Here is a 21,955-nt window from a genome sequence, read left to right on the forward strand (position 1 = left end):
ATGCAGTATGGGTCAATGCAGAGAAGGATTATTAATTTTACAGAGCTGCATATTTATGAGTCATGTCAGATCTCAAGCAAAGAGGTTTGTGTGGTAAAGTAGTTAAGCATGAAAGGTGCTGGTTGGAGCTAAGGGAGGGTGTTAGTTTTATTTGTGGTGATTGTTTCTGGGATCATTAGCGATCGCATAGAGGTAGAGTGAAGTGCATATTCTGTTTGCAACTGGCCTTGATTTATGAGAGAGGGTTTTCTATAATTGTTTTTTGCACAATTCTATATCTTGCAAGCCAAATTAGAAGAATCGTTATTTTTCCTCAGTTATTTTAACATCATTATTTTAAAAATATTGTTTTAATATTAAAGCTTTTCCTCTGCAATTCCTTTTGTTTTGTTTTTAATAAATAACCCTTTGGTAATACATGGTATGCTTCAGAAACACCTTTTCGTCTGCACTTTCTGTTGCTATTTGTTGATGGCCGTAGAAAGATAATGCCAAGCTACCTAATACAGATGCAAGATTTTGCATAAAAATGTAAAGGTTTGTTCGGCCTTTATAAAGTTTTGAGCTTTAATATCTTCATAGATGAGTTTAAATTAAGACTTTCTTCCTTCCTGGCATAGCAAGAAATCATCCTGCTTTCACTGCACCAAGGAAGAGAACTGAATCGCATTTCTGAATCAAATGCTTGGGAATTGGCCCAAGATCAAACTGGCTGCTCACATGTCGTTTTCTCATTTTGTTTCATTTGCAGAATTTTAGTAGAAGATAAAAGTTAAACCAAAAATTTCTGAAAAGCTATGTTAATGCTTCTGTGAAAGCAGACAGGCAACTTGCCACACAGAGAGACCTATGTCTTTTTAGGGGCCTGTATTGTATGTTAAAAAGTACCAAGTGCTACAGGGTTAATAGACAGGAAACTGCAGCTGCAGCCGACTCATACGGAAGTCAGATTTTTGTGTAACAGGCAGCCTGAGCAGGCCGAAAGGTGGGGGCTGAAGGGGGGCGGGGGGCAGGGCAAGGTTTGAAAGGACAATATCTGGTGTGATACCGGTGTTTTTGGTTATGCTCTGCAGGATTTTTATAAACAAGGAGTGCATGCACTGAATGGCAGCAGCCCTCTGTCAGGATCCAATTTTAATTGTATAATAGTTTTAGGCTTGGCTTATGATAATACCTAAAGAAATCACACTGTCAGTACATGGTTGCTGCAGCAGGTGTTAAATCCATTTAAATTCTGGAACAGGAGAATTCTATCTGAATTTTCTGTTATTAGTTTCAGTCTCTCCAGTGCATGATCACTTTCGGTATGTTTTGCTCTTTCTGTGGCCTTGCTTTCTCCGTGGAGCACACTGCAGAACACCAGCCAAGTGAATTCAGCTTTTCATTTATAAAGAACAGCTTTTGTGACCTGGGCGAACTTGTCCTCCTTGAGGTTTAAAATACCCAAATGCCTTCATCAGCGGCCTGTTGAGACACATTTGCTTCGGCAGGCAGTTTGTGATCACTCCCCTCTGCTTGGAAATCTGTGTATTTTATATGGAAAGTGCTCGTTTGAGGCTTCTTTTCAAGTTTCTTTCCTTGAAACGGGCCTAGCTTAGCCTGTGTTCCCTGTGCACAGGATGGCTCCTGCCTGCCAGAGCTGCACAAAGATAATCGCTCAGGAAGTGTTTCAGCCAATCCCCTGAAGCTTTACATTCAGATTCAGCAGAGCAGCCAATCCGGGATTAGCTTTTATTGGGCAGACAGATCATCAAGCTGAAGTGCCAAGCCCTTTCTGCCTGAGTACTGAGAGCCTGTCCTCCATGTTTTATAAGTATTGACATAACACTGTGTTAACAATGCATCCACAGAGGTAAGCCTTACTTTTTACATTGTTTTTTCTCTAAGACCTATGAGTTGTGGGTTGAGAGTGTGATTCTCTGTGATTTGTTGTGCAAAACTCACACCACAGCACTTTATTAAGTTGGAACTGTTTAAATTTGCTTTCTTGGGTCACATGGTTAGTAGCCATTAGCCACAGCTTTATTTTGCAGACTGGCAAAACCTTGGCATACCTACTTGTTCACAGGAGGACGGTGTGTTTTGAGTTTATCAAGATGCTGGTATTCCAAAGAAGCTTTCTCTCTCTGAGCAGTTTGCCAGCACTATTGTCTGTTGTGTCACATGCCTGCTGAAGAGAAAATGGAAGCTAGGGAGCAGATGCATTTAACTGCCCTACAGGGAGTCAAGCAGGGATAATGGCAGACAGAAGAACAGGCAAGTTTACCTTTCTAAACAGTGAATGGAATAGCTAAGATAAGTTATCTCTGAGAAAATGTGGGATTTTTAAAAACCTAGACATCAGCAAAAAGTGCTAATGGCAGATTGTAGATATTGGGCCTAGGTGGTGGTGTGCTGTTGCATCATGTTTTTTATGCAGCTTATCTTAACTTAAAATGATTATTGAACGTTTTTTTCTTGCAGGAGTAATTAATACAATGTGATTCTCTTTCTGAGGGACAATGTATGGTTAATATTTTGTTCCTTTTAAAGGGAGTTTTTAATGCTGCAGATTTTGGAAATGGATTGCTGCTCAATAAAATGCAGCAGTACATCTGTTTACAAATCTGATTCTTTATGGAAAACGTTTTTGAACTGTTAGCTTTCTTGTTTTACATAGTTCAAATAAACTAATGTACCTTTTATCTGTGCCTTTTTGTTTTACACTGTATCAGCCACAGTTCTGTGTTGTGGAGTCCAGAGGATATAAAATCATGTGTGGTTCATGACAGTAGTACATGTTGTTCGTTCTTGGTTTTTTTTTCCCTGTGGTTTTTTTTTTTTTTTTTAACTTTTGGTTTAATGCTACGTAATTATTTCAAGAAATTCCTTTTTGATCAATTCCCAAATCTGCCAGCCTGTTGTATCTTCTTAACTGGAAAAATGAGATGGGTGCTTGAACAGTTGGTAAGTAAGCAGCATGCTACTCTCTGAACATTTTTAATAGTTTTTCAAACATTTTGTTTTTACTGGGTCAGTTAGTCTAGTAGGTAAAGTAATGTTAGTGGCTAGTCATATAAAAAAATCACATTTGCTTAGCGTCCATTTTAAGGGACTTGCACATGTAAACATGAATGCACTGTGTTTTTTATAATATATATAATTTGCCTCTAAAGTTTGAAGCTTATGCTTCCTCTGTACCTCAGGCCAGTGAAAAATATTGTCCTTACTGTTCATTCATAGATCATTAGTTACCATGTTTGCAAGGGAAAGCGCAATTTTGTTGTTCCTTAGGCTTTTGAGGTGTGATGAAAGTGCTAGTACTCAGCAATGAAGTGACCTTATGAAGTAAAGTAAATAATACTTAACGAGCGTATGTTTCTGATACTTTAGAAAGTCAAACTTGCTTGATTTATTATTTATTATTTATCTAATTTAGAACATTTTGTGCCCTTCATTAAGATTTTAACTGTAGCACTTGCATGCTTGTTTTAACAAGCTGTTTTTCAGTGATCACCGGAGTTGTTACAAAAGGAAGGCTGCTCTTTTGTGCTTTTAATATAATTTTTGCACTTGTTTTAACAGTCCACACACATACATGATTTTTAAGAAGGAACTTAGAGCTAAGGTAGCCTTGCAAATAACTGCACCGAGGCACAGTTATGTGCTAACTTTTGTAGAAGGTTGCCATGTATTTGATTAACATTCGGTAATGTAGCAATTTACCTTTGGTTACTTGTTTGCCATTACTTTGAATGTCTCACTTTGCCTAACAGCCGCCCCCCCCCCCCGCCCCCCCCCCCGCCTCCCTCCCCCCACCCCAATGGATTAAATTATAAGAACGTCTAGTTCAGTTTGCAGCCTGAAACAATGCTGGGTTGGTTATACCACAGTTTCATACGATAGCATTTTTGTGCAATTGTAATGCATTTTTCAGGATACATACAAGTGGTAACACAGCTAAGAAGTTATTCTGGTTTCTGTTCTTCAATTGCTCAAAACAGAAATTACATTTGGACATAATTTTCCTAGCAGTAGTTTATGCACATTAGCAGTTTATTTTCAGTCTTAAGTAGTGCACAACATAGTATTTGTTTAATATGAGGAAGCAGGAGTAAGTGATCTGCAATCAGAAGGCTTGTATTAAAATGGCTCCCACAGGTTTTGTTAAACTAGGATCTGTTTCAAATCTACACCTCCAGACACACCGCTGACAGTGAAGCGCATTTGTGTAAGCTGCCCTTCTGCATGTAATGAAACATAGCATCGTGAGGCTGTTAAAGTTCACAATTTTTAATCACTCAAGTGTAATTCTTTTATAGTTCACAAAAAATAAATGTCTGCATTGCAGCAAGATGTCTGAGGCAAGGTAGAGACAGCAGTGTTGTTTTACAGATCAGCCCAATCGCGCTGCGCCATGGAGCACTTGAGCCAATAGAAGCAGAGGGTAGGTTAAAGATTGACAATTGCAGGGGCAAGACTGAGGAAGGCCTTCTCGAAATTTCTACCATCTTTGTTCCATCTAAGTAAAGCAAATTCAGCCAAGCTGAAGAATTTCATGTATTTTTGGTGCTTTGTCAAGGTATGATGTTATCACTCACTTTCATAGATTGCATAATAAGAAGCTCTCTGCCGTTTTTTCTACTGTTCAGGACAGATGGAATGTGGGGGTTTAAGTGATAGACGTGGGGAAAAAGCACGTATTCTTTCTATCCAAGATTGTACAGGACTGGATCTTGTTAATATCACAATTAGACAAGGAGGTATATGAAGCAATGTAGCTGAGGTTTATTCAGCTTGTAGCAAATGGCCATTATTGTAATGTAACTAGCAGTTAATCGTATAATTGCACTTTTAAGTTTTCTGGCTACTAAAGAGTAATTTGAATTGCCCAGGATGAATATGATTAGCCACTATTATTTAGTGCCAACATCCAGTTACTTTTGTAATTGGCTGGACAAAGAATGCAGTGGGGGAAAAACAAAGGAATGATCTGGATTATAAATTATGAAAACAGTAGCTTTTTAAAAGCTACATGCCTCTTTCATTCTTTGCAAACTGTTTTAGTTGGAAGCTAAACAGTGCTGGGGAAAAACTGAGTGATTTCTTTAAACTATTGACTACTTAACATACTGAGACTGAATAAAATGCTGAGTATAAAGCACTCCAAATGTGACTTTTCCTCTCCTCACATCAGGCAGGAGTACTGAAATGTAGGGGAAAGCCTCCATTGCTGCTAAGAAAGCATGTCATAAAGGAAACTTCGTGTGCAAAAACCATAAATAGGTAGATTACATTACAAATGTGGCCCTTTATATCAGTGTCCACAAGCTTCAATTGGATCATCTTCCTGAGTGTCTTCCATTTTGTGATATCACTTTTTCCCTTTTTTTCCCCTTTTGTTGTTTTTTGTTTGGTTGATTTGTTTTCTTTCCTTCTTGCTTTGTTTTCAAGTGTATTTACCACGTGGTTCCAGTAGCTGAAAAGTGATAGGTCATGGTCGATTTTCCATAGCAATGGTGCCACTCCAGCATAATTGGCTAAAGGATGATAAATCTCAGTAAAAGCTCTCTTCTGTCTGTAATTCAAGGTTTTAATTTGAATTTCCTAAATATCTTGGAAGTTGAACATACCTTTGCCCATGTAGAGTGTAGCAGACAACAACTTTCAAATTTTCTTATTTCTGGATCCCTCATATTTTCCTGTGGACACATGAATCCCATTATAGTGAATTTAAGCCTGCTAGACTAGATTTGATTTACTTAGTTATTGTCTGCAAACCCCTTAGTGGTATTACACTGCTTTGAGGGGTCTGCAAACCAGAGACTGAAAACTGTTGTAGCTGGCCATCAAGCTTGGCCCTTTAAATTGAATTGACAAAGTATTTTAAATCTATTTATTAGTAAACATGTCCTGTATTCCTGAGTTAAGCTCTAATTTAGTAATAGCTACATGGGAGCTGAGTTTTATTTATCTAATAGAAGCTGTCTGTCGTTCTTGTATTAACCCTTTGTTGCCAATTGTCATAGCATCTGTGTTTCATACTGTGAGATTAAAAACATACTGTAACAAGATGTTAACATCCTTGATTTAGCCAGTATAGACCTTTACTTTCAGACATTATATGTTTTTAGCGTCTGAAATCTATAGCTATTCAGCCTTGCTTGGGCCTCAACTGCATAGTTTACGATCTTAAAGAAGACAGTATGATACCAAGGATCTCACTTCCCTGATTTTCTCTTTTGTGGAGCTGTCTTGAATCATGCTGAATATGAAGAAGGTTTTAAAAAGAACCTAAATGTTCTTTAAAATAAATACATCTCTACACACACACACTTTGCTTAGTATCAGAGGTAAGGAGCTTAAACATTACTGAATGTAGATATCTGAACTGGCATTTTGTATATATTAATTTCTTAATACACATTGAGCATTTTTCAGGGAGCTCTGCAAAAGGAAACATAAAGTGAGGCACTCAAACTGGAGAGTGCATCTAAGACTGAGTGATTTCCTTAGTAACCTGTGACTTCACAAAACCCCCTTGTCTTGTGCCTTTTTAGTTAAACATTTGGATGTCAGGTGTCCTTTTGTCACACTTTCCCAATTCTGTTATTTAGATGCTTGCTTCCAACGTAGCACTGCTGTTTAAACAAGAGATAGTGTTATTGAATAAACTGCTACCATTTTAGCTACAGTACAGGAATGAGGCAGTGCAGTGCTGTCAGACGCCATTTTAAGAATCCTGCATAAATAGCATAGCTACCGATGAGTAAGAGACTGTTATAGGTGAGTGCTTATACAAAGCTGCTATTTCTTCAGCAATGGCATGCAAATATTTTTTTTTCCAATTTTTCATTGAATGCAGTTTTTTGAAATCATTATTTAGAATTGCTACTCACAGATGTAATATAGAAGAGGCAGGGATTATCTTAAGGATGAAGTTCGGTTTTAGTGCTTATAGTCTTAAATCAGGGGCTTTTTTTGTTTTGTTTTCTATTAATGAAAAGGAAAAATGACCTCCAGAAAGATATGGTTCTTAATTTTATATTAATGTGTTTATTCCCGAATGTAGATCTGGATTGTGTATGTGAGCATTAGCTGTTTCGAGTGGTTTTCCATATCTGTCAGTTTTTCTTGGTTAAATGTCAAGGTGCAGTAGTTCATCTGCAACTTTTAATTGATCTTTGTAGTTAATATAGGTTGGAGCAGCTTTAAGTAATTTTGTATACGTCTGTTTTTTCTACTAGTACAGGAATGATCTTCCTAAACAGAAAAGCCAGTATTCTCCTTACTGGTCTGAAATGTCAAAAATGGAATTTAGTATTAAAAAAACTCCCTCTCTCTTCAGTTTAACAGAGAAGATATTTGAAAATTAAGCAGCTAAGTTTTTTTCTGCATTTTTACCTAAGTATCAATAAGCCCTATATGTTTGCAATCGTTATTTTTTTTTCCTTTCTGTCCCCAACTATCCTCAAAGGAATAATCTCCACCCTTTCTCCCCTCATTCTGACATGTTAAAATAATTTGTATAAAGCAAATTGATTTAACATTTTAGAAAACAATTTCTTCTCTTTTTTTGGTAATTTTCATCAATACAAGTAGAGAAGTTTTAAATGATTAATTGATGTTCTAGTCAATTGACAGTGAAACTGGCAAAGCTGAGATTTCAGTTGTGTTCTTAAAATATGTTCCTCTGTCTTCATCTTAGTGAAGAAAAGAGAGTAACTTTCAGAATGACATCAGGTATTTATTGTATTCATCTAGTTACTTGAGTATATATTAGTATTGTTTCTGATCTACAGCCTCAAAGCATCACATTCATAGTCGGCATGCGTGATAGTAATGCATGTTATCTGAAATAACAGCTCTGAGCCCTGCAAAAATGAATTCTCAAAACTCTAGAATAGTCTACTTGGTCACACAGTTACTGTTTCCATAGAACTAGATGTTTGTACGTGATTATTTTGATGCTGGTTTTAATTTTCTTTTTATTTTGTTGTGGGTAATTGTAAGGTACCTGTTATTAAAGACTTACTTTTCTTCAGTTATTTAATTTGAAATCTTTTGCAAATGAAATTTCTGCATTTGGAAGCCTGTGTGTTTTCAGAAGATGGCTTATATTGATGGAAGGTGCAAAGGTGAAAAGATCTGTCAGCTTTAGAAAAGTTGCTGTAAACTTACTGTGAATTGCTAGCATGTATTTCCAAACTTGAGCCTTAAAGATTTCCACTACAATCATCACTGCAAGCATTCAAACAATGTCATGTTGTGCAAGTCATAATACATTACACCAAATAAAACAATAGGAGATGCTTCTGAAGAGCTGTGACTTTGAAGTACCTTTTATAGCTATTTAACTGTTCTTCCCCAACCTTTTTTTTTTTTTTTCAAAACAACCTCAGAGATTTTCTTACATACTTGAGTGTTTGTGCCCTTAAAAGATTGAGGGGGCTTAATTACAGTAGAGAATATGGAGATGCAATCTGTTCCTCTAGGGCTCAGCTTTCATAGTGTAGCAGATAATTGCTGAATTTTCTTTTAGTTGTGGGTGACACACTGTACATATGTGTGTATAGGATATATGCACCTCTGTTGCTAAGAAGAAGGAAGGAGCTTTGTGGCAAGTGATGAATGCATTTTTGACTTTGTATACTTCAAGTCTTTGGGAAAGTTGTCTTTGGGCATCTCTTATGATCAGATTAATTAAGTCAGGATTCTTTGTTCATCTGGGATCTGTTGATGAAGAATGAGTTTCTTGTCTCTATAGATTTATTGAAAAACACTGGAAAAGGTAACACAGGAAACTGGCTGAACTTCCTAAATTAAGCTTTTTAGATGGAGTGAGACAGATTTAGGGCTGAAGAAGCCTCATATGTAATAATACGAAAGACTCCAGACCTGTGACATCCTGTGGTGTTAGGTTTTGGCCCTCAGGTGCACAGCAGCTCTAGCTTCCACTGCTTCTTAGGTAGGTAGCTTCCTTCGTAGGAACCATTCCTGCTGCTGTGTTGCTGTATTGATCTGTGACACCCATTTCTCAGCCAGGATTCATGCACAACTCTGGGTCTTTTAATACTGACTTGTGACAACTACTGTCTTTCTTCTTGTATCAAATTCCCCTGAGATTGTGATTTGAACAAAGCACATCTGAAAGATTTGGATTAGTGTGGAATATTGTGATTGCTTTAATGTAACTTAAATGTGAGCTGCTGCTAAAGGATATGACCCTTTTTCCCCTTTCCCCATATGTGGCACGCTCCCATTTCCTCCTTTCTGCACATCCAGCTGCTTAGTGAGCTAGATTGCAGAACTAATTCAGTTAAAATTGACATAGTTTCTGGAACATGAAGTTAGGGATTGACGAAACCATTTCTTTTAGTAACAACCTATGTAAAATGATCTTAAAACTTCAACCCAAGTCTCGTAAAGACTTGTGTGTTGTAGTCTGTGGCTGAAACTGGATCTGTATTTTAAAACCAGGTAATGTGTACTGCCAAATTACTTCACTCTTGATATTATGTTAATCATATATACATGATGGTTTAAAAATATGGGTTTTGTTACAGGTTGGTAATAGTGCAATAGGATTTTATGAGTGGGGAGGGGAGGGAAAAAACAATGTGACATTGGAAGAGAACAATACACCCATCCCCTGAGCCCATCCCTTCCCTTTGCTTAGGAAAGAGAATGGGTAGAGGCAAGTGATGCATGAAATGTTTTGGTGTCTGCAACACACTGCCAGTTCCTCTTTGCTGGAGGCCCTATGGGAAAGGGTGTAACAAATGTGCAGTATAATTGATCTGCCCATGCATAGTAAATTGGTGAGCATTGTAGAATGGGCAGCTATGTTATGCATTTAATCTGCCCATGCAAAATAAACCTGAGAAGCATTGTGCTATGGTCAACTGTGCTACATATTTACCATAATTCTGGTCACATGGGTGCCTTTCGTTGCTACTGAGATTAGCAGCATAGTGCATGAACTGGGAGATCGGATGCATGAAGGGAGATGAACTTCCCTTCAGTGTTTTATGACTTTAAAGAGCTTAATTTTTAAATCATTGCTATCTGCAAATGAAAAGTAGAGAATAATAGTTTCTGAAGTTCAAGGGTTTTCTCAGCTTTGGGTCTTCACATTGAGCTCAGTTAATTTGTATTTAAAATTTTTGCTGACATAACTGTCCTGTTTAGAAATGTGAAAGGAATTTCAACCCAACCCTCTGGTGGTTGATAATTGATTAAAAGTAGTTTTGGCAAATACCATACTAAAAAGCCCTTCTGCTGGTAAGTTCTTTCTTGTTTAGGAAGCTCTTTTAACCTATACCAGTAACAAGACTCTTGCTAATTAATATAAACTGTTTGTCAGGCTGAAGAGTTTTGCTGATATAAGCATAACCAAGCCCTCAATGTTGTTTCTGAGCTCTGATTAGTCATCTCAGGTGGATTTAACTACTAAAGCTTGACCTCCCTGGTAGAAATAGCTGTCCCTAGAACTGGAATGGCTGAATGGAATCTCAGTCTACTCCATAGCAGCAGTAGTTTGCAGTCTGCCATATCAGTGTAAACCGGTATCAGCAACAACTTCAACAGACTGAACATTAAAGTGTTACTACAGAGAAGAAGATCTACATCCCGCTTGGCTATAGTGTTCTGGTGATATTCATGGACAACTACAATCCCTCTTCAGACACCATAACGTCATTTGTCTATCATTTTGGGTTTGAGCTTGCTTCAACATCATGTGTTTCCTTTTATCTTTCATTGATGTTAGTTGGATCTCCAAAACTGATGTGTAACTGAATATTAATTCTTCATTTTTTCCCTCTCCTTTCCTCCTTCCTACCCCAAACTAACTTAACTAGCGAAATTCATTGGTTATTTTTGAATGGCATCACTGTAAGAAAGTAGAATATCAGTAAATCTGATATAGTTTGTCATTTATTTAATCATTTGGTCCTGCCTGGAGTTAATTAAAACTGTCTATGTAATGTTGAATGGTTGAATAATAGTTATCAACTCTATTCTGTTTAGTCTTTATTATAGTTAGTAATTGGTGGAATTATATTGCCAATAAATTATAAATATTTGTTTTTCTGTTACATAGTCTAGTTACAAAATCCTTGAAATGATATATTTCATAGGTTTTAAAATTGCATTTTACCTTATAATATTGCAAGCTGTTCTGTGTTGCTAAATCTGTTACTTCAGCTGATCTGTTCAATGATGCTGGTGTTTAAATGTTATCAGGCATCTGTCCACATAGTTTATATAGGCCTTAGATTAGGAGCTACAAGGAACAAAATTCCTGTATGGCTTTACATACAATTTGTACATCCAGTAACAATCTTCTGTACCTTTTCTAAGACTGTCATTAGTATGGAAATGTTGCCTTTGTAATAGGTAACACACAGCATGCACATGTACCTGGATTGTTTCTCTACATGTTATGGTCAATGTTATACTCTGGCAATCAGCAGACTTTAGATTTCATCAAAAATTTGAATATAGTTGTATTTGACAGTGTTATGTTGAACTTTTATACATGAAGTTAGACATGAGAATAATACAATCTATAACTATTCTAATTCACCTTTTTGAATCCTGCAGCTTGGCTGAAGAGGAAATAAAGGCAGAGCAGGAGGTGGTGGAGGGGATGGATATCTCCACTCGATCCAAAGGTAAGAAAGAATATTTCATCTGTGTTCTACAATATTCAAATATTTGTAAACCAGGGTAGTGAAACTTTGTAATTACCATGAAGCTGCTCTTGAGTGAAGAAGCAAGACTCATTGTATTTTTTACAATGACTATTGTGTGTTAGAAAGTGTTTTAATTTTTGCTTGGTTTTCATTATATTTCAAACCTACCCCCTACAGACACTCCATTGTTATTTTTGATTTAAGAATAACTAACAGAGGTTAAATTATGAGAAAACATCAGTCTCTTGTGACATCTCATTTGTCATGGATTCTTTAAGGTACTTCTAGATTTGCAGTGTAGGAGAAAATAGTAGTAGTAGTAATAAGGTAGTGATGCCTATAGTAACAAATTCTAATTTTCTTAAGAAAAAAGAACAACAGTAACATTTCTGTTTCCACAAACATTGGTCTCCTGAGCAGTATGTATTCCAGGGACATTATATATCCATTCCTGATCTGGTGGAATTGAAGGTGATGGAGAATTTCAGTCCCTCTGGTTTCTGAAGTTTTCGCCATGAATGAGTTACTACAAGCAAATAATGTTTTGTCTTAATATAAAATAAAGCCAAGTATGTAACCATCTATGTCAATGTAAATATTCTCACTGTCTTTGGAGTAGGGGAACAGAAATGCCCTTCAATCAGAATGCTTCCACTTAATTGTTTAGTCCAGCTCATTGTAATTGACCACCAACTGTCTGTCCATCTCCTTTTGTACTTGCAGCTGACTTAAAAAGTTTACTTGAAAGCCATTTCTGTCATATGGCAGCAATGGTTAATACCATCTTCTAAAAATTCTGGCACATACCCACTTACTGTTCACATTTCAACTAAAGAAGTCATAAATCTAACTCTGAAAGTGCAGATGTAATTGTCTTGAAAGTATGGCACATCATCTGCATTCCTTTAGTTTTTGATGAGATAGCTTGGGTATATAACATAGTTGCAAAATTGCATTTAGGTCTTATTTGTACTAATGGACAGTAAACTTCTTGTTTCAGTTCTCATGGTATGATTGGAAGATGTAGTACATATGACCTGACATCTCAGAAGAGGTTGATGTGAAATGATGTGGGTTGTAACAAAATCTTGAGACTTTCCCAGAAGCCATCACACTTTGTTGTGTTCCTAACCTAATCTATGAATTAGTGATAGAACTGTATAGGAGTTGAATATGTAATTTTGCATAGGAAGTAAAAGGATCATAAATGTCATATTCCAGGAGCTGGCCATGTTATAGGCCTGCTATGATGAATCTTTCTGAACTACTGTTATTTGGATTGAGACAAGTTTCTCTATTAGTGCAATGTTTCTGCAGCAATCATGAATCAGAATTTTAGAACTGTTGCTGTGCTCAGAAAAGGTGCAGCAAGGTTCTAAACTGGTGGGAAAGTGACAGCTATGTTTCCTTCTTGTAACATAAATCTTGTTCAGAATTTTGCTTTGTGTTTTAGAAAGGATGTAAATGAGGAAGTTAACCCTATACAGACAAACCCTTAAGGGAAGCTTACAGCTTTTCTTGGTTTGTTTGGGTTTTTTGATGATCTCGGAAGCTGATGTGCTAGATGGGTCAGTGGTACCATGTAACTTCATACTTGTCCCAGAGAAGTTGATATGCTGCAACTTTGTAACCTAATTTACTCTGCTACAGTTTGTACAGCTCACCTGAGGCAATGTCTAAAGACAGTTGTAAGAAAATAAATTGCTTTAAAACCAACTCTTGTTTTGTTATAAGCATTTTGGTGTAAATGTTCTTGTTTTGGCATAAGCAGTTTAATTTTAATTGCAATAAATCGATTCCAGTTCGGTTTAAGCTAAACTGAAACATGCATTGTTTAATCTGTAACAAGGGTGGTAACACAGCCTTTGAATTGGTTTAAGTAAAGTGATTTCAAAGCAGCCTAAGCTGGTCAAACTGCTCAGTACAGCAGTTTCATCCACTTCCTTCCATACCTACGCTGCCAGGAAACTAACTGAACCATAAAACACAAATAGTTTTCTACTAGCTTAGTATGCTGAAATGGCTTGGCAGACTGCCAGAACGGGTGCAAGAGAGAGGGCAGGAATATACCTGTTGGATGTGAGAAATACAGAGCTTTGTTACCAAGCATTTAGATAGAGTTAAGCCATGATTAAACTAGAGCTGAAAACCATAGCTGATGTCTCTTGCTTATGCATTTTAATGTCATATGTAACAATGAGTCTATAGCTGTGGTCAGAGCTCTGCAGCCCTACATGCTCTTCTTCAGCTGCATTTTTCTACCTGGCCTCTTAGACGGGCACCACTGCTGCTGCTGTTGCATAGTAAGCTATATTGAGCATCTGATGTAGCAGAAAAGTGATCATTTTTTGTAGCATAGTTTTTGCCTGAATCATGAACTAATGAACCCTGCTATTACACACAGTGCCAGTCTGCAAAAAGTTGTTGAGGACAGACACCTGGTGAGGTGGGGAAGGGGAGTAAAGTTGCTGTAGCAGTTATGATTTAGATCTGCTTATAAAATGTGTGTGTGCAGCTTCATGGTTTAGCAAGGAGTAACTTTTGCTTGGTATCAGGGGGAGGGGGTTGCAGTGAAAACCTGGTAAAGAGTTTTTGGACTCTTCCTCCGCTTCTGGGTTCAGACCCACCTCTGGCCCGGCTGGGCCAATCTGGCGCCTCTGCGATCACTATTTAGGGGATGGGAATTTGAAGTGCTGGCAGGAGGTATAAGAGTGATACAAGATGGAGGCGACCACGCGGACCCCACAGCCAGAGAAGGAGGAAGGAAGGAGAAGCAATAGACCAGAGACCCCTCTGCAAGCCGTGGCGAGAATGCAGCTGTACCCCTGCAACCCATGGAGGGCAATGGCAGGGCTGAGAGCCACCAGCAGTTCCCTGTGAGTGAGCCCGGATGGACGAGGGACTGTGTGGGGAGACAGCCATGGCCCAGGCCGTGCTGGAGAGCCTGCACGCCGCAGAGCAGCCCCACACGAGAGGCAGAGAGGAGCTGCAGCCTTTGGAGTCAGTGGGCATCGGAGCAGCCCGTGCAGGGCTGCCATGCGTGTGAGTTACCCCATGGACTCGCAGGGAGGACTGGTGTGGAGTTCATCCGTCCTGGGGAGGGACAAACGGCAGAAGCTATCAGGAATAGACTGACTGAAACCCCTACTCCCTGCCCCCCGAGCCGTTTTTGGGGGGAGGAGGTAAAAACACTGGGATCAGGACTCTGAGTACGGGAAGAGGGAAGGAGTGGGGAGAAGGTGGTCTTAAAGGGCTGGTCAGACTCTTCATTGTTGTACCACTCTGTGTTGTTTTATTTTGATTATGTTTTGGGGTTTTAAGTTTATGTTTTAGTTGGTATTGCATTAAATTATTTTATGTTTTCTTCCCCAAGCTGAGTAGCCTGCTCTGTTTTGTCCTGAACCTTAAGCAGCAATTAAGCTCTCCCAGCCCTTTGGCAATCCTCAGGTCTTCGGTACTTGAGGCTAATCATGGTCTTTTGTTCCCTGATGGGCCTAAACCAGGACAACTTTAAACTACATTAGTCCCTTGATCAGAACAAGAAGGCATCAGGCATTTGAGAACTGAAAATAGGAAATGACAGCTTAAAGACTATGCAAAGCATCCAAAAACATAAATTGGAGACAACAGAGCATTGCTGTTTAGCATGAATTAGACTGTTAAAATATTTTGTCCTCTGCATATATGTTAACATGTCTGACAGAAACATCTTGTATTCCTGTTCCAGTTCTATAGCCTACTTTTTAATCTTGTTTATTAAATATTTCAAGATGGGACTTGCAAGGCATTCTGGAGAATTTTCTGAGTGTTTCCGGGTTGTGGTACTGGAGCAGCATGACAAACTTGTTTGTTTGGTACAATTCTGTCTTCACTTGCACTGTTCTTGTTGTACAGCAGTGAACTTTCCACTGGGTGTTTTTATCCTGTTATCTCAGAAGAATTTTTTAAAATTGGCAGGTTAGTTTATCTTTCCTACCTGTCAACAGTAGTTAGCTATGGTGGCAGATGGACTTCTATGCAGGTTCAATATGTTTCAGATAGTACTGTAACCATTGTCTGCTTAGTGACTAGTCAAAAGGAGCTCTTCAACTATCTGCCTCCCGTCATGAGGCATAGACCCTTACAGCCTTTTCATCTATGCTGCCTCTTGGCCAGTCCTCTTCTGAGTCAGTTAAGGACTAGGGTATAGAAGTTTGGTTTTTTACCTACATATCTCTCTGAACCAGATTAACTAGCTAGTTGGACAGATGTCATTGCTAGGAGCACACTTGCCCCCATCAGTGACAGCTATTTATTAGATGACCATATACTGAGACATTACTGCTTAATGGTGAGAATTCTCTCTTTTACTGCTTTTGCATTGGTGCAGGTTTGGTCTTGGGGGCTTCTCTCAGTGGTAAAAGGTTTGAATGTTACAAATATAAATACAAATTGCTAGTAAAGGGGAATTTCCAGAATACATTATATATTTTGTAACAGTTTCATAGCAGTACATGTGTATCACCTTTCTTTGCAATGCTACTGAGTATTTAATCACATAGAGATGAGATTCTCACTCCAATGTGAAATGTAATTTGAGAATCCTCCCCTGCATAGTAGAATAGCAGTGCAGCCTGAGGGTGTTCTTTCTAGTGCAGAGCCCTTGTTACTTAGAAATCAACAGAGGGTCTTCGGTAGTGCCTTGGGGCAGCAAGTCCCCTACAGCCAGGCTCTAGCTTGCAAGCAGCTTATATATCTTATACTGCAAGTCTTTGGGTAGTGTTTCTTTATCTTCTAAAGTCCTACAATGAAGAAACAAATAAGAGTGTCCTTCTGTACTTCTGTAAAATTGTAATGTAGTAGGAGTTCAGTAGGATTTACACAACCATGGTTAACCTCTGTTATTTATTACATTAAGCAACTGGATTGCGTTAATTGCACCAGTTGGAAGTTTCTGGAATGTAAACAGGGCTTTAGTGGTTGATTGCAACTGCATCATATTTCAAAATTCTGGCATCAGATTAAAATGCGTCAGAGCTGAGTGTAAGTTCTAACAGATTTATCCATGATTCTATTAAGTGTTTTAAAGATAATTAAGCTTGCATGATATTGGAGGTAATGGATTTGAAAAGTCATAAATCTATTAGCAACTATTCAATATCACTGGGAGAATTCATGTTTCTGGAATCCATATAAACCATTAATTGAAGCCTGTTCTGTCAAATCGGGCTGTAATGGTGCCGACAGTGGAATTAATGTTGCTGCCTTTTCTCCCAGAATTCTTCATTATTTTCCCTCAACACCATTTAAAGTTCATGCATTCAGATCTTTTGAGGAAGAGGAAAGAACTGAAAGTCTAGGTGGAAGTCAGTTTTCTGGTTTTGTTCTTGTCCCTTCTAAGGGCATAGTTACACATTTCTGTGCGGTAATGACAGCTAAAACAGCCTTTTGTCACCTTTATATCCTTGTATCTTCTCTTATACCACCTTCTTTTTCAAGCTAGCCTAGCTGTTTCTTAGACCCATCAAACGAATTCTTCATGAAGGTACTTTCATGACATTTTTAGTTTTCTGTTACATTTAATCTAATTCTTTGATCTGGTTCACCAAATGTTTGCAGAACTGTTTGTGTTGTAATAAAAAGGATAGCATACTGGTAACCAAAGAAGCCTTGGGCTGGCTGTGTTGAGTATCACTTCTGCTGAATGGCTAACTTAAATACAGCAATTGACTAGGTTCACTTGGAAACATTATTCAGAATTTTGCATTGAGATATCATAAACCTACTTAAATCACAGAGAACTTTTATTGGTGTATCTAAGTCTTTTAGTTTACTGGTATCTAATGCTTTTCCTGGAAGACTAAAATAAGGCTTCCATTGAAAAAATATATTGCTGTTTCTGGCTCCTGGAAGACCAAAATCACTGCTAATTTCACCATCTTTTCACAACTCATATTGAAAAGATTTTTTTTTGTTTGTTTAAACAAATATGTTTCTTATATTTCTCACATCTCACTTTCTGAAAATTTCCAAATCAGTAAAGTTTTGTTCTACAATCACCACTTTAGAACAGCTCATTTTTCATAGAACATGTGTTTAAAATGTAAGAAATTTAGGTGCAGAATTTGAATAACTAATACCCTTTATGAAAGTGCAGTAGTCTTGATGTAGTTAAGATAAAGATATATTTTTTTAATTGTGAATTTTTAAAATTCTGCAATTGGTTCCCATGCTGAGTAAGCTCTGTTCTACTCTGATGAATCAAAGCTTGTTTTGGTTTTAAGGTAAGATCGCTTTGATTAAGTTGTGGGTTTCCATTTATCTGACCCTGATGCTGCAGTGTTTCTTCCAGGATAGCTGTATTGGCTCAGCTGTCTTGGGATATATGAAGCACATGTCAGCCAAAGGAGTTCTTCTGCCACCTTCTGTACATAATTAGCTAAACTGGAAAAAAAAAAGAAGAAACTCCAGTCTTCTTTCAGCAGACTTGTACCTGTGTTGGGATTTTTATTGTCATAATTGCTTTAGGAGGGAAGGAGGCAAACACTATAATTTTCACACATTTAGGTGACACACCTTACATGGCAATTGTTTGTATTGTCAAAGCAATATGAATTTTTAACCTTAATGGAGTGGGAGGCAGGTTTGCTTGAATTGAAACAAATTAAGTAACAATAATGATCTCAGACATATTCTATTGGTTTTATTCAGCCTAGGCATGTCAGGATATAATCAGTCCTAAATGCTGCCTGCAAGTATAAAAGAAAAGGAAAAACACATTCTTTAGTGTCAAAACTCAAAACATGAAAAGTTTTTATTTATTTAAACCAACTTAACTATGTTTTGCCAAAATTGTATAACCCATGTCAACAGAAAAATTCCTCTGAGAGTCAGCACTACTTTTGTGCTAGGAAACACTTTTCTTGGGGTCATTGAAATTACATGTTCTTAGCCTAGTGCAGCTATTCTAGATCAACGGTACATTTCTCTTTCCTCCTTCAGTTATATCTTCTTCCATCCATATTTTCAAATGTTTTTCATATTTATTTATAGTTTTCTTAATCATTATCTTGACACACGTTACCAATGCACCATGTTTTGTATGGAATTATGTAGAAAGAAACCAAAATCACTGCGTTTTTTTTTCTGTGCAGTTATGTGTTTAGGGAAAAAAAGATGTAGAAGCTCGAGAAACTGAAATAAAGAGCAATGTTCACAGCTGATTAGGTAACAGTTACATATTTCATGTGTTTGGACCCATCTGAAAAAAGTGTGATGCTAATTATAGTAGTTAAGATTGGTATTTTCACGAATTAATGTGGGCTAGTATATTTTTTCTTGCACAGAGGTTCTTCCACTACACCGTTTCTATCTTTATATTTTCATCCTTACATATAAATACCATATGCTCTGGAAATAAATTGTAGTCTAGAAATACCTTTTCAGATCCCTTCTTGAGCTGCATCATGAGTACGTTTTAGTGGCATCATAATTTTTTGGGGGCATTGTGTTTCAAAATGTTGTGCTATGTTAATTTTGTGGCTTCTTGATGTTGTTCCACTCTTTCCACTAAATACCGTCTTTTCTATAAGCTTAAGCACATAGGCAAGCATTCTAATGCTGTTATTCTGGTTTGAACTTCAGTACTGCTTGCCCTTTTCCACAACACAAGTAATTTGTACATAGTCAGTTCATGCTCAACTACTGTTTGAAATACTTCTTTTTTCTATTTAAAGGACATTGGTTGTTGAACTTACCTCCATGTGTCCAAATCATTATTGCTGTCAATTTACCTTATTGACAGTTGTTATTATGCTTTAAAACATACTGAAATTTGAGATGAGATGAGCAATCAGAACATTGTGGGAAAATGGGGAAAGAAAAGTTAATCTAAATTACTGTATTGAGAATTCAGTGTCAGTGATTAGCAAGGTTGTGCTTCCAGTTTTATCAGTGACTGGATGAAGGACAATAGAAAATTTTTATACTGTTCAGTGAAGGAGTGTGAATGACAAAACCTTGTTTTGAATGGTTTTCGTTGATATGTGCTCTTCAACCACATTGTTTGTGTCTGTTGCAGATCCTGGCTCTGCTGAACGCACAGCACAAAAAAGGAAATTTCCCAGCCCTCCACATTCCTCTAATGGCCACTCACCACAAGATGCATCAACAAGTCCTATAAAAAAGAAAAAGAAACCTGGTCTATTAAACAGTAATAATAAAGAGCAGGTAAGAGAAGGCATGATGTTGTTATTCTAGAATATGAATCAATGAAGGATGTAGAGACAGCTAACCAGGAAGTCTGTCCTCTTTAGGAAGCTCCATTTTTGTACTCTTAAGAAGTAGATATTAATTTTTGAATGCAATGAGTGTAGGAGTTGGCATTGTAAGTTGGATTTCAGTGTTCTTTAATTTTTATTTTCCATCTGTATGAGAAAGACCTCATGTTTCCTGGTTTTTTGTTTTGTAAAGCTAATAAGATGTATCACCAATAAATGCAATTTTGAACAAAAGAATTATGAAGGAATGTAACAACAACAATAAAAGCTGTTATTAATTAAAAGGAACTGTTCAGTGGCATGGTATCCAAGATTTAAGAAAGATCTCATAATGTCAGTAGAAGTCCTTTATCTGCTTTCAGTCTTACCACCAATTATTAGCAAACATCCAAGCTTCTTCCTGGTACCCCACACATTCCCTCCCCTTCCTTTGAATTGCTTAGCCGAGTACACTCTTACCAGATTAGTAAAATCCAAGGGTCACAACGACAGTTCTTTTCAGTCTTTGTGCTTGAAACCTTAATTTCAGTGTCTTCTGGGTACTGAATTTATTATCATTTTTTTGTAGTTCTTGGAAGAACTAGACTCCAGAAGACTGACAATTTCTGATTCATTGTATGATGCAAGTGAAAGAATTATATAAAGTGTGTTGAATAGCAAATGCTGTAAAGCACCCCTGTCATCTTGGAGGAGACTACGTGAAGGCAGTCTTTAGCCTTACTGAAATGATTTCTCATCTAATTTAATAATGATATCCCTTTGTATATTTCCAAGTACTTTTGTGTGTCAGTGTTTTTTGCCAGGATCATATAAACACAGGATTAAGTTCTGAGGATTTAAGGCACTTTTTCCTGGTGTAATAGCATCCACATTAAATGTCATCCTAATACAGTTACACTAGTTAAGAAAGAAAATGAAATTCCTAATCACTGAAGTTGTCTTGGAATGAAGACTAGGAATAAATTAGACATTGCTAGAGAACAGTCTTACAGTGTCAAGTGTAATTTACTTGAGGATAATTAGGTCTAGTAATAGCATGTGTAGGCACTGTTCCACTAGTTCAGTGTAGTCAGGTTGGCTTTTACTGAGCTTTGCTGCAGGCTGTATAAATTCCTCTACATCCTGGACATTTACTATGGAGCATAAAGATAATTTTACAAACAGTGGAACTGAATCTTAGGCTATTTTTTCCACTTTTTGTTCATGCATGTTAAAATATATGTGAAAGCACAGTTGCAGTTGTTGAATTTGATACAATCCCCTCGGTAAATCCTTTTCTGTTTTCCAGGTATCTCAGACCTCAAATATTACAGGATAGAATAAAGTTGTATATCTAATGAAGAAAAGCAACCAGGCTTGCTTATTTTGATGCATTTGTTACAAGTTAGCAAGAAAATGCCATTTGTTCAATTTTGTTTCACTTTCACAAGTTGTTTTTGATTTAATATGCATGTCAAATCTGAAATGGGCATGCCTGAAGAGTGTTGTTTCTAAAGTAAGTGCAAAACTCTGCTCTATGTGGTAGCAGAAGCTGGTAAAGATTCTTTTGACTGCTGAACAGCTGTGAGCTAAGCTTACAGTTACTTGGTCTGCTCTCAGGTTAAATTTCAAGTGTAACATAACTGGTAGCTGGGGTTCTAATTGGCTGGTAAATCCATTTTGAGGTGTGACAATGTAACTGGAAACCTCTAACTTGAATATTCTACATTATTTAAATGTTTTGTAATATTTGAGTATTTCACGATGCCATTACTCAAGTTATAGTTGCATGAAGCTTCACTTTACATGTTGTAGATGTAGTAACAGAACTTCAGAATTGTGCCAACAGGTATTTAAAGTGTTGAAATACAAGCACAGAATTTTGGAATAGTAGAATGTAGCTAAGATAGGTTAAAAAACAGGAATTTCTGACATTTAACTGGTCAGTGATAATGTAATTGGAGTTGGCAGCATTTTTTACTACCAGCTTCAATATTAATCTAAACTCAATATAAATAGTGACCATTTCTCACCAAAATA

General features: G+C 37.2%; 1 protein-coding gene across 8 annotated transcripts in view; it reads left to right on the forward strand.

The window, feature by feature from the left end:
* The first annotated feature begins 1,778 nt into the window (after window positions 1–1,778).
* Window positions 1,779–21,955, forward strand: part of ZMYND8 (zinc finger MYND-type containing 8) — a 48,471-nt gene continuing 28,294 nt past the window's right edge. For 5 of the 8 annotated variants that reach the window (XM_062008787.1, XM_062008794.1, XM_062008793.1 and 2 more), the window contains exons 1-3: window positions 1,779–1,852; window positions 11,587–11,657; window positions 19,738–19,886. In XM_062008787.1, the coding sequence (XP_061864771.1) occupies window positions 1,839–1,852; window positions 11,587–11,657; window positions 19,738–19,886 (234 nt within the window). In that variant the 5' untranslated portion in view covers window positions 1,779–1,838. Of the gene's footprint in view, window positions 1,853–2,134; window positions 2,257–2,903; window positions 2,947–4,395; window positions 4,562–11,586; window positions 11,658–19,737; window positions 19,887–21,955 lie in introns of those variants that run through there. The other 3 variants (XM_062008789.1, XM_062008790.1, XM_062008791.1) reach the window with 3 other exon arrangements.

This window comes from Colius striatus, chromosome 16 (assembly GCF_028858725.1).
Source record: "Colius striatus isolate bColStr4 chromosome 16, bColStr4.1.hap1, whole genome shotgun sequence".
Taxonomy (NCBI): domain Eukaryota; kingdom Metazoa; phylum Chordata; class Aves; order Coliiformes; family Coliidae; genus Colius; species Colius striatus.